This window comes from Erinaceus europaeus, chromosome 2 (assembly GCF_950295315.1).
Source record: "Erinaceus europaeus chromosome 2, mEriEur2.1, whole genome shotgun sequence".
NCBI lineage: Eukaryota > Metazoa > Chordata > Mammalia > Eulipotyphla > Erinaceidae > Erinaceus > Erinaceus europaeus.
The window spans coordinates 195,165,709-195,178,712 of record NC_080163.1 but is presented as its reverse complement, the minus strand read 5'-3'; the positions used below and the strand labels follow the sequence as shown (position 1 = coordinate 195,178,712).

The 13,004-nt window shown below is 44.8% G+C and overlaps 2 protein-coding genes and 1 pseudogene across 5 annotated transcripts in view; 1 reads left to right on the top strand and 2 right to left on the bottom strand.

The window, feature by feature from the left end:
• UGT8 (UDP glycosyltransferase 8) overlaps positions 1 to 13,004 on the top strand; it is a 193,256-nt gene that overhangs the window by 12,762 nt on the left and 167,490 nt on the right. For 3 of the 4 annotated variants that reach the window (XM_060186115.1, XM_060186120.1, XM_060186119.1), the window contains exon 2: positions 755 to 882. In XM_060186115.1, coding sequence (XP_060042098.1) covers positions 755 to 882 — 128 coding nt within the window. Of the gene's footprint in view, positions 1 to 754; positions 883 to 2,601; positions 2,848 to 13,004 lie in introns of those variants that run through there. The other variant, XM_060186117.1, reaches the window with a different exon arrangement.
• Positions 542 to 1,246, bottom strand: LOC103121691 (small ribosomal subunit protein eS10-like; annotated as a pseudogene).
• IGFL4 (IGF like family member 4) lies at positions 2,494 to 3,996 on the bottom strand. The gene is made up of 4 exons (XM_060186446.1): positions 3,981 to 3,996; positions 3,071 to 3,124; positions 2,752 to 2,957; positions 2,494 to 2,580 (listed from the first exon to the last, which is right to left on the bottom strand). The coding sequence occupies exons 1-4, from the start codon at positions 3,994 to 3,996 to the stop codon at positions 2,494 to 2,496; spliced, it is 363 nt and encodes a 120-aa protein (XP_060042429.1).

The window sequence follows — 13,004 nt, the reverse complement described above, 5'->3', positions numbered from 1 at the left end:
GATCTGTTTTTATTTGATATTGTCTGGTCTCTTGCCTTGATTTTTTTTTTTTTTTTTAATGAGAAAGATAGGAGGAAAGAGAAAAAAAAACCCAGACATCTGGTACATGTGCTGCTGGGGGTTGAACTCAGGACCTCCTGCTTGAAAATATAGTGCTTTATCCATGGCATCATCTCCTGGATCATGATTTTTTTTTTTTTCCTGCCACCAGGGTTATTGCTGAGGCTTAGTGGTGACACTATGAGTCCACTGCTCCTGGTGGTGGTTTTTCCTTTTTTTTTTTTTTAAATGCCTCCAGGGTTATCACTGGGGCTCAGTGTCTGCACTACTAGTCCACTGCTCCTGGAGGCCATTTTTCCCACTTTGCTGCCCCTGATGCTGTTGTTATTGTTATTGATGTGTCATTGTTGATAGGACAGAGAGAAATGGAAAGAGGAGGGGAAGACACCTGCTGACCCGCTTCACCGCCTGTGAAGTGACTCCCCTGCAGATGGGGAGCCCCGGGCTCCAGCTGGGATCCTTACACCCACCCTGTCCTGTCCGCCAGCCCAGTCCTTGCTACTTCCTGGCCCCAAACTCCAACTCTATTGAGCTGGTTGACCACACCCACGACCAAATCCACCTGCAAACTGGAATTCGGTTGCTGACCCAGCCCCAGCCTCGGCTTTCTTGTCAGTACCAGGGGGCACAGCACTACCACTTCTTCCCTTTCTCCTTCTCCTTCTTAAATATTTTGCTTATTTATTAATGAGAGGAGAGAAAGAACCAGACATCACTCTGATACATGTGCTGCTGGGGACTGAACGCAGGACCTCATGTTTGAGAGTGCAGTGCCTTCTTTATCCACTGAGCCATCTCCCGGACCACCACAGCACTTCTTTTGTAAGTATCTCTGTCAGCTTCCTCTCCTGTGAACCTGGAAGGTCGTTCACTCTCCAGACCTTTGGGCTGTGGCCTGCCAGTCTCAGGACAGCTGTGACCTAGCAAGGGGGCAGGTGGAGGTAATTGTGGAGGTACTGGATACCCTCATTGGTAAGATACCAGTAAACATGCGTGGAGGCAAATTGTTCCCTCACATAGCCTCGAGATGAGAGCCCGCGGTGGCCTTTATGACGTGAAGGTTGGGGGCGTTCTTGTCTGTGAGCTCAGGGTGTTTGGGCATGTGGATGTCCTTCTCAGCCACCATCATTCCCTCCTGAAAAAGAAGTTCGTGAATGGCAATCCGGGTCTTCTTGGGCATCAACATTTCTCGCAGCCGCTGAGCTTGATGTATTTATTTATTTACTTATTTTATGGAGCACTTGGGGATGTGGTCAGGGTCGAGTATATGGAGGACAACTGCTGATGCACCTCCTTGGCCCAATTTTAAAGGTTATTTTTTATTGTGTTTGGGTGGGGGGAGCTAGCATAATGGTTATACAAAAAGACTCTAATGAGGGGGTCGGGTGGTAGGGCAGCGGGATAAGCACATGGCACAAAGCGCAAAGACCAGCGTAAGGATTCTGGTTCAAGCCCCAGGCTCCCCACCTGTAGGGGAGTCGCTTCCCAGGCAGTGAAGCAGGTTTGCAGGTGTCTTGACTTTCTCTCCCTCACTCTGTCTTCCCTTCCTCTCTCCATTTCTCTCTGTCCTATCCAGCAATAACAACAATAATAACAACAATGTCAACAAAAGGGAAAAAAAATAGCCTCCAGGAGCAGTGGATTCATAGTGCAGGCACCGAGCCCCAGCAATAACCCATGAGACAAAAAAATAAATAAATAAAACAAAAACTACAAAAAGGGGAGTCAGGCAGTAGCTGAGCGGGTTAAGTGCAGGTGGCTCAAAGCACAAGGACCAGAGTAAGGCTCCCAGTTTGAGCCCCCGGTTCCCCACCTGCCAGGGAGTCACTTCACAAGCCGTGAAGCACGTCTGCAGGTGTCTGTCTTTCTCTCCCCCCCTGTCTTCCCCTCCTCTCTCCATTTCTCTCTGTCCAACAATGATATCAATATCTACAACAATAAAACAAGGGCAACAAAAGGGAATAAATAAACATTTAAAAAATTTTTTTAAAAGCCCTACAAAATGACTCTAATGACTGAAGCTTCAAGTCCCAGGTTCAATATCCTGCACCTCCATGAATGAGTTGAGCAGTGCTCTGGTAAAAACAAATAAATAAATTTTTGAAAGAAAAAAACTAAGGCACCATTATGCCACATGATATGCTGGGAATTGAACTTGGGACCTCATGGCTCTGTCTACTGTGCCACCATCAAGGTCGCTCAAATCATTTTGATTTGGGGATGAGGTTAAAGGCAGAGAGTGAGAAGGAGAGACAACACAGAACTGTCCACCGTCCACCGAACTCCCCACCTTGGCTGCCCATAGTAATCTTGTGTGGTGCCAGGGATTGAACCCAGGGCTTTGTCCATGCTAAGGTGTGCACTCTACCTTGAGAGCCAGCTTCTGACCTCTAGCAGCTGATCATTTTTGTTATAAGAGCACTGCCCTGAGTGTCACAGTCGGAGGTGACTTGTGCCTCTGCCCGTTAGGATGGTCCAGGTGAATTCCATTCTGTAAGAGGACTGGCGGGTCAGGTGCTCCTATGGGGGGCGAGGAAAGGGGAGGTTACCCAGAGAAGGGATGATGGGGTCCTTTACCTGGCTGCAGTGCAGACACCAGGCTTCCCTCTGCTGACTCAATGGGGCCCTTCCCCTCAGTGCAGGTCCTGTTGAGGGGGGGGTGGAGGTACAGGTGGAGTCCATATCCGGCACCTTGGAACTAACCACCGCCCGCTTCTGGGAGCCTGAGGACTGCCCGAGGCAGCAGCGCTGAAAGTATGGCCAGAAGGTGCAGTGCAGGCCACACAGGTGGGTCCTGTTGAGGGGCATCACGGTGTCATCGTCATGGCACTGCTCCAGGGGGTTGTAGGGCTGGTCCCCGTAGCTGGGCACTGGCTGACAGAGCCATGGCCCAGTGTCTGGGGGAGTCAGAGTTGAAGGGGACCTTACCCCCCAGGAGCGGTGTCAGATTCCTGGGAGCTCCACACCCGCCCACGGGCCCCGCCTCCCCTCCCCCTGCACCTGTGCTCACCTGTGACTCCTCTCAGATGTGAGAGCAGGAGCCCCACAGTGAGCTGGACCCAGGCTGAGGAGCAGAGGGGGAGAAGCTGCTGGAAGGATGGTTTTCTGGTCCTGGCCAGAGGCTGCAAGGACTTCTTGCATTGCTGGCAATAGCCAGAATGGATTCTGTTATTTATTTCTGGTCATTTTGGGGGCTTCATTGCACAGGGTTGACTTTTTCAGGTAGAACAAGCAAAGCAAGGGCTGGGGAAATGGTGTAATAGTTCTGCAAATGACTATCATGCCTGAGGCTTGTGAGGTCCCAGGCTCATGCCCAGCACCACCATGAAACAGAGCTGAGCTGTGCTCTGGAAAGAGGGAGCAAAAGAGGCAGTCAGGCAATAGCGCAGCTGGTTAAGTGCACGTGGTGTGAAGCACAAGGACCGGCATAAGAATCCCGGTTCGATCCACCAGCTCTCCGCCTGCAGGGGAGTTGCTTCACAGGCGGTGAAGCAGGTCTGCAGGTGTCTGTCTTTCTCTCTCCCTTTCTGTCTTCCCCTCCTCTCTCCATTTCTCTCTGTCCTATCCAACAACTACAACAATAAAACAAGGTCAACAAAAGGGGATAAATAAATATTTTAAGAAATGCAAAAAACGCATTTTAAAAAGGAGAAAAAGAAAAAAAGAGTAAAACAGGGAGGGAAGAAGAAAGAAGAGAGGGAAGGAGGGAGAGTCAGTGCAGTGGGGGATGGACTCAAATCTAGGCGGTGCACATGGCACAGCAGCGCACTATCCAAGTGAGCTAGCTCACCAGCACCTCAGAGTCCTGAGACACTAGTGCTGGAGGAAATCTTAAAGACCTTATAGCTCAACTTTTCCATCAGGATGAAGGGGAAATTGAAAAAGAAAGAAAGAGAGAGGCGGGCCGGGTAGTGGCGCACTTGATTGAGAACGCATGTCGCAGCGCACAAGGACCTGACTTGGAGCTCTGCCCTCCACCCCCCACCCCCCCTGCAGGGGGAAATCTTTGCAAGCGGTGAAGCAGGGCTGCAGGTGTCTCTGTGTCTCTCTCCCTCTCTGTCTCCCCCTTCCCCTCGACCTCCGGCTGTCTCTATCCAATAAATAAAGAAAATAAAAACAATTTAAAAGAGAAAGAAAGAAAGAGAGGGCAGGAGGGAAAGGAGAAAGGAAGGAAGGAAGGAAAAATAAAGTAAAGGAAAGGGAAGGGGAGAGAAAGGAAATTAAGTGGTAAGTCTCCTAATATTTACCCTTACATCTGATTACTAAATAAACTTCCTTAGATGTCTTCTCAGCTTCTGTCTGTTGTGGATTCACTCCACGCTTCCCACATGCTCTTTTATTTATTTACTTATGAGAAAGACAGGACATCAGAGCATGACTTTGGCACATGCAATGCCAGGGATCGAACTCAAGACTTGATGCTGGAGAGTTCAGTGCTTTATCCACTGCACCCCCTCCCGAGGGGCATAGGGGTTCTGAGTCTCTTCCCTTGCTCCCATTCTTAGTCCTTGTCAGTGTTTGCTTCTACCTGGTCCCTGCCTTCTCAATGGGTTTGCTTCGTTCAATGGTAAGAGTTTAGAGTGGGAAGGGAGAGAAGTGAGAAATCCAGCCGAGGAATTCAAGAGCTTTTAAGGGAAGTTTCCCAATAAAAGTAAAGGTTGGGGGGACGGGCAGTGGTGCAGCGGGTTAAGAGCAGGTGGTGCAAAGCGCAAGGACCTGGGTAAGGATCTTGGTTCGAGCCCCCGGCTCCCCACCTGCAGGAGAGTCGCTTCACAGGTGGTTGAAGCAGGTCTGCTGGTGTCTGTCTTTCTTTCCCCCCCTCTCTGTTTTCCCCTCCTCTCTCCATTTCTCTCCATCCTATCCAACAATGAACGACATCAACAATAACAATAATAACCACAATAAGGCTGCAACAAAAAGGGGGGGGGGAATGGCCTCCAGGAGCAGTGGATTCATGGTGCAGGCTCTGAGCCCCAGCAGTAATCCTGGAGGCAAAAAAAAAAAAAAAAGGTTGACTTAAGAGGAATAAAATAAAATAAAATAAAATAAAAAGACACAGAGGTAAACGCAGGACGTCATTTAGGGCAGTCCTGTGGTCTACCATTGTGCTACCCCAGCTCCCAGAGAAGAGTCTGAAAGAAACAAAGCAGGCAGAAGGGCAGACAAGGAAGGGAAGGTAGTTAAAGAAGTAATTCAAAGTGGTATTCATTCCTTAGATGACAAAACAGTAAGAACCCAGGGGGCAGGCAGTGGTGCACCTGGCTAAGCGCACACATTACAGTGTGCAGGGACCCATGTTCAAGACCCTGGTCCCCACCTGCAGAGGAAAAATTTCACGAGTGGTGAAGCAGGGCTGCAGCAGGTGTCTCTCTGTCTCTTTCCCTCTCTAGTCCTCCCTCCCCTCTCGATTTTTCTCTGTCTCTACCCAATAATAAATAAATAAAGATTACCGTAAACCATTAACTTGCCAATAAAAAAGTTAATTAAAAAAAAGGAAATAGTCATGACTTTCAAAAAATGGCTCCATCAGATAATAAAAGCAAACAAATATAGGAATTCATTCCTAGATTCTCACTTCAACATGAAACCACTAGAACAGGCTAGTGAAGTTTGTGTTCTCATTTGTTTATTTTAAAATTTATTTATTTTGGATGGAGACAGCAAGAAACTGAGAAGGAAGGGGAGATAGAGAGAAACACCTGCAGCTCTGCTTCACTGCTCGTGAAGCTTCATCTTTGCAAGTGTGGACTGGGGGTTTGAACCTGGGTCCTCGCCCCTTGTAACTTGAATGCTCAAGTGAGTGTGGGACTACCCAATCCATTCATTCCATTTTCTCCTCCTCCTCCTCTCCCTCCTCCTCTCCCTCTTCCTCCTTTTAAAAACTAGGTAGCAGCCTGGGAGGTGGTGCAATGAGTAGATTGTCTAGCCTGAAAGCATGGGGTGCTGGTAGTGGTGGTGGTGGTCTGGGTTTGATCCTTAGCATATGTCAAAGTTATGCTGTGGATTTTTTCCCCTCCTATCTCATTAATAAACATCTAAAAATTACTGATTACATTTAAGAAGGTGATATTGTGTCCATTAGGGACAAAGTGAATCAAACGGGTGATGATTACGATAAGTGAAATAAGAAGTGAAAGACCACTACTGGATGATTTCCATCCTATATGAAGTACTGATAACTAAAGCCAAATGAAGTTGCAAAAAAAAAAATCCTAGTAATCACACTGCTGCCTAGAGTTGATGAGGACTCTGGTGACCGTGAGAGGGAGCCGGGGTCACAGGAACTTTGGTAGTGGGTGCATTATGTCATACCCCTGAAAGATTACAATTTTATAAACCAATATGAGTTAAATCACTAATAAAATTTTTTGTTAGAAGTGATTGCTTTCTTATTCAAAGGTATGAAATTCTGTATGCTTATCCTTTGCAGTAAAAATATGCTGATCAAATCAGTGAGCAATGAGAAGAAATTCATGGTTCTCATTTCTTTTTTGTTTTAAATCTTCTTCTTCTTCTTTTTTTTTAAATCTTTAGTTATTTATTGGATAGAGACAGCCAGAAATTGAGAGGGAAGGGGGTGATAGGAAGGAAGAGAGACAGAGAGAGACACTTGCAGTCCTGCTTAACCACTAGCAAAACTTTCCCCTTGCAGGTAGGGATGGGGTGGGCTGGGGGTGGGGGGCTTGAATCCGAGCTTTCTAACTTTGGTTCTCATTTCTTTGAAGAGACATGCTTTCTTTTTTCAGATCGCTGTCATTTGTGGGAGACAAGTGCCCTCTTGTGGTTTATTGATGAAAGTGAATCAAGCAAGCACTATAACTTGAAATTGGGTTTCTTTCTTTCTTTCTTTCTTTCTTTCTTTCTTTCTTTCTTTCTTTCTTTCTTCATTATTGTTGTTGGATATGACAGAGAGAAGGGGAAGACAGATAAGGAGAGAGAAAGATAGACACCTTCAGACCTGCTTCACAATTTAATTCTTTTTTAAAATAAGTTTTATTTGTTATTAATAGTTTGTTGTAAGATTGTATATATCAGCAGTGATTACCAACGTCATGTCACTTGTGGGTGTGCATTTCACTTCCCCCAAAGGCAATTCGACTTTCCTGAATACTTTTTTAAAATTCTTGCCAACAATTTAGACTTCCACAACATTGTACAGGTGAAATTACCAATCAGATAAACTTCCAACACCACATAATTCTGGTTCTCTGATTATAGTGTATATCCACACCACGCCAAACCACCAACAAAATTCCATTTCCCCACCCTTCCTCCTCCCAAAGATAACCGCCACAGTTCTACCAAGTCTTACAGTTTGCTTGCTTCTGTTTTGTTTGTTTGGTTGGTTTTTGACAAGTTCGTGTAAATTAAGTCTCTAGATTTCATATATGAATGAAACTATCTGGTAGTTGTCTTTCATCTCTTATTTCACTAATAATAATCACTTCTATTTCTATCTATTTTATCCCAAAAAACGATAGTATCTTTTCTGATGGCAAAGTAATATTCCATGGAATATATCTTCCAAAACTTCTTTTTAAATTTATTTATTTATTTATTATATAGAAACAGAGAGAAATTGAGAGTGAAGAGGGTGATAGAAAGGAAAGGAGGGGGGTCAGGCGGTAGCACAGCGGGTTAAGCGAACGTGGCGCAAAGCGCAAGGACTGGTGTAAGGATCCTGGTTCGAGCCCCCGGCTCCCCACCTGCAGGGGAGTGTCTTTCTCTCCCCCTCTCTGTCTTCCCCTCCTCTCTCTCCATTTCTCTCTGTCCTATCCAACAGTTGCAACATCAATAACTACTACAACAACAACAAAAAAAGGGCAACAAAAGGGAATAAATAATTTTTTTTTAAAAAAAGGATAAACAGGCCATTCAATAAATAGAAGATATTGGGAGTCGGGCGGTAGCGCAGCGGGTTAAGCGCACTTGGCGAGAAGCGCAAGGACCAGAGGAAAGATCCTGGTTCAAGCCCTCAGCTCCCCACCTGCAGGGGAGTCGCCTCATCTTGGATGGAATTTGTAGGACTTATATTGAGATAAGCCAGAAAGAGAAGGACGAATATGGGGTAATCTCACTCATAGGCAGAGCTTAAGCCAGAACAGAAGGGGGAAACAGTAAAACGTATACTATTTTGGTGTATTGCACTGAAGCAAATGACTCGGGCAGGATGGAGAGGGCTGTGGGGAGGCAGGGCTGGGAGCCTGTCCTGGTATAAATGGTGGACCTAATTTGGAGGTAGGAATGTTTTGCAGACACCTATCTTGGTGAGACAAGTCATTGTCCCCATGTGCCAACAACTGTACTGTAAACTATTAACCTCCTGGTAATAAAAATGTAAAAGAATACTAAAAAGATTGTTTTCTCACTTATGGCCACAAGGTGGCAATACAACCCCAATAGATTTTCTTTGTCTCTAAATCTCTTTCATGGTTATGTCAAAGGAGAACTAAAATGATTTACCTTCCCACATAGAAAGAGCACATCAGTCAAATAACTTGCTGACAGTTTGCCCAGTAAAATTAAATTTCTCCTCCTTTTTACTGTACTTTATTTAGAAACATGCCAGAATTTTCTTGTTTAATTTTTTTTATTAAGTGCATCTTTGTGTGTTTTCTTTTTTTTTTTTTTTGAATAAACAGATTCCTTTTATTAAAAGCTTACCACATAAGAGGAGCCTGTTGCCACCACAGGCATTTAGTAGAGAATTAGAGGCAGGCAGGCCAAGGAGAGGAAACACTTTATGGGAAAAGGAAGAAGGCTCCAGGTGTGCTCTTTTTCCAGCCTTTTGTTTGTGTGTTTTCTTTAGGCACACTAGCCCAGGGAAATCAGTCTGAAGTCAAGCAGCTTTGTTAAGACAAAGGAGATCCACAGGCGGTAGCGCAGTGGGTTAAGCGCACATGGTGCAAAGCTCAAGGATCCCAGTTCAAGCTGCTGGCTTCCCACCTGCAGGGGAGTCCCTTCACAGGTCTGCAGTTGTCTGACTTTCTCTCCCGCTCTCTCCATTTCTCTCTGTCCTATCCAACAACAACAATAAAACAAAAAGGGCAACAATAGGGAATAAATACATATATATTTTTTAATATGAAACCATAGAAACCCAAATGAGACAAGACTGGGGGAGAGAGCATACTGACTATGCAAAAAAAAGCTTCCATGCCTAAGGTCCTAGGTTCAATGCCTGGCACTATCATAAACCAAAGCTGAGCAGTGCTCTGTTTTAAAAAAGAAAAAGATGGGAGTCTGGTGGTAGTGCAGCGGGTTAAGCACACATGGTGCAAAGCGCAAGGACCAGCATAAGGATCCTGGTTTGAGTCCCTGGCTCCCCACGTGTAGGGGGAGAGGTGGGGAGTCTGCAGGTGTCTCTCTTTCTCTCCCCCTCTTTGTCTTCCCCTCCTCTCTCCATTTCTCTCTGTCCTATCCAACAATGAGGATCAACACAACAACAATAATAACTACAACAATAAAACAACAAGAGCAACAAAAGGGAAAATAAATATTTTTTAAAAGGAAAAACAAACAAGAACTGAAATTGGAAAAAAAATGAATGACGTATCTAAATGGAGGCATTACACAAGTATTTGCAACATTTCCCTAATTATCCTTAAGATCTGAAAAAGCGGTACACAGTCTATACTGTTCTTCTGAGGAATGTTTTTGAAAAGACTCAGCACACTGTAGCCTTCATGTTGCTTTGGGGGTGTTTACAATGCTGTATTATTGCTCAGGAATCGGCTTTGTGGTGCCCGAGGACACAAGATACAAACCCTCTTTAGACTGTTTGCTTGTCTATTTGAAGTCTTTTTTTAAAAAAGACATTATTTCAAACAAATTCCAGAAGATTAAAGAAAAAGAAACACACATAAATGATGTTATCAATCCTGAGCCAGATCTCAGAACTCCATTTCCTAGAAATCAGATCAGATTTGAAACACTTTGTTGATTTTTGACACGAAAATTCTTCTTTTTTAATTTTAATTAAAAAAATTTTTTATTTATAAAAAGGAAACATTGGCAAAACCATAGGATAAGAGGGGTACAGCTTCACACAATTCCCACCACCAGAACTCTGTATCCCATCCCATCCCCTCCCCTGATAGCTTTCCTATTCTTTAACCCTCTGGGAGTATGGACCCAACGTCATTGTGGGATGCAGAAGGTGGAAGGTCTGGCTTCTGTACTTGCTTCTCCAGTGAACATGGGCATTGACAGGTCAATCCATACTCCCAGTCTGTCTCTCTCTTTCCCTAGTGGGGAAGGGCTCTGGGGAAGCAGAGCTCCAGGACACATTGGTGGGGTTGTCTGACCAGGGAAGTGTGGTTGGCATCATGTTAGCATCTGGAACCTGGTGGTTGACAATTTTTTTAAATATATTTTTTTCTTTTTAATGTTTATTTATTTATTTATTCCCTTTTGTTGCCCTTATTGTTTCATTGTTGTAGTTATTATTGTTGTTGTTATTGATGTCGTCATTGTTGGATAGGACAGAGAAATGGAGAGAGGAAGGGAAGACAGAGAGGGGGAGAGAAAGACAGACACCTGCAGACCTGCTTCACTGCTTGTGAAGTGACTCCCCTGCAGGTGGGGAGCCGGGGGCTTCAACCGGGATCCTTATGCCAGATCTTGCGTTTTGCATCACCATGAAATTTCTTCTATTACATTCACCGAGATATTTGATAAGGGCAAACAAACCATATTGGTACAGGAGTGGAAATCCTGGCTTTCACACCTGTGAATATTGCTTTCTTTAGTACATGCACACACTTGCATCCTTTTAGTGACACAAACAATTCTTTCTTTCTCTCTCTCTTTTTCCTTTCAGGATCAAGTCCTCTTGCATGTATGATTTTATTACTCAGCATCTCTCGCTCTTAAATTTAAATAGACAAGACAGTGACAGGGAGAGACACCACAGTACTGGGCTTCCTCCAATGCCATAGTGCTTTTCCCCCACCCCATGTGGTGCCAAGGTTTGAACCTCCCCTAGGGGCCAGGTTATCTCTCTGTCCCACAAGTGGCTTGGTTCTCAGATGCGAAGATTGATATTAGGAAACACTAGAGGACCATAGAGCCAGAACCCATTATTTATTTATTTATTTATTTATTTATTTAGTACGTACCACAGCACTGCTCAGCTCTGGCTTTTGGTGGTACCTGGGCTTGAACCGGAGACTTGGGACTCTCAGGCATGAAATTTTTCTTTTTCTTTCTTTTTTTTTTGCATCAACTCTTATACTGTCTCTACCATAGGAAACCACCAGTGTTAAGGAACCTCCCTTCCCAATTCAGCCTCAGAATACACCTATATAATTTAAGCACAAATGATTTTCATAAGCTGAATATTTTTTTCCCGTTTTGTTGCCCTTGTTGTTTATGGTTGTTGTGGTTATTATTATTGTTGTTATTGATGTCATTGTTGTTGGATAGGACAGAGAGAAATGGAGAGAGGAGGGGAAGACAGAGAGGGGGAGAGAAAGATAGACACCTGCAGACCTGCTTCACCACCTGTGAAGTGACTCCCCTGCAGGTGGGGAGCCAGGGGCTCGAACTGGAATCCTTATGCTGGTCCTTGTGCTTTGTGCCACCTGTGCTTAACCTGCTGCACTACCGCCTGACCCCCCAAATCTTTTTTTTAAATTTAATTCATTTATTAATTAGAAAGATAGGAGAGAGAGAAGGAACCAGACATCAATCTGGTACATGTGCTGCTGGGGATTGAACTTGGGACCTCATGCTTGAGAGCCCAGTGCTTTATCCACTGCGCCATCTCCCAGACCACCATAAATTAAATTTCTAAGAACAATACTGCCGATTAAAACCATCCTATTGTAAAACAAACTATCACCCATTAACTTGCAATTGGTTTTACTGATAGAGTGTAACAGACTTACTTACTACCCGATTTCTCAAATGCTTCAGTTAGGAAAATAGTCTTTGTCATGGAAAGTCAATAAAAAACGACTTTTGTCCTTGAATTACATTCTCTGTTCTTTCAAGGAGATTTTCTTTCTCTGCTAGCAGGCCCTCTGACACCGTTAGCCTTTTGTTGGGGTCTGAGGTCATCTCACACTGGATGAATAAGGCAAACAGTGTTAGATGGGTCAACCAAGGAGAAAAGAAAATCCAGTTTTAATAACAGCAGGTATGGAGGGAATTACAGTGAACTGTAGGGGGTTTCTGCCTTGCTTGGAGAGTGAAAGTATATATAATTGAAATGATGCAGAGGGCCAGGTGGCGGTGCACCTGGCTGAACGCACATGTTACAATGCACAAAGATCCAGGTTCAAGCCCCCAGTCTCCAGCTGCCGGGAGGTGGGGGGGGAGCTTTGTGAGTGATGAAGGTGTCTCTCTTTCACTCTGTTTCTCCCTACCCTCTATATTTCTGGCTGTCTCTATCCAACAAATAAAGATAAAAAGAAAAGAAAGATAAGGAAAGAAAAGAAATCATGCGGGCATGAAGTTTGAAGAGAGGATACTGAGGTCAGAAATGACAGGAAGTACTTGGGGGAACACAAGCACTATCGCACCAGGCCAGAACACGTGTTCTCCAGGCACACATGTGCGTCTGGGGAAAGGAAGTTGTTGCATGGGAAATGGGAGTAGCAACAGGTATTGGTAAAAGGAGGCTTAGAAAGGAGGTAAAGGTTAGGCTTGGGTGTTTATATTTCTTTCTTAAAATTTATTTTATTATTTATTTATTAATGGGAAGAGACAGAGAGAAATTGAGGGGGGAGAAGACAGTAGAGAGGAGGAGAGACAGAGAGACACCTACAGCTCTGCTTCACCACTCATGAAGCTTTTCCCCTGCAGGTGGAGACCAGGGACTTGAACCAGGGTCCTTGTGCCCTGTAATGGGTGTGCTTAACCAGGTGCGCCACCACCCGGCCCTGGGTGTTTTTATTTCATGCATGCGCTCTCTTTCCCTCACTCCCTCTCTCAGGGCC

Coding starts and splice junctions, on each gene's coding strand:
- IGFL4 (XM_060186446.1), bottom strand. Junction 2,958..3,070: donor ACATCTGAGAGGAGTCACAG/GTGAGCACAGGT, acceptor TGACTCCCCCAG/ACACTGGGCCATGGCTCTGT. Junction 2,581..2,751: donor GGGCGGTGGTTAGTTCCAAG/GTGCCGGATATG, acceptor CGCCCCCCATAG/GAGCACCTGACCCGCCAGTC.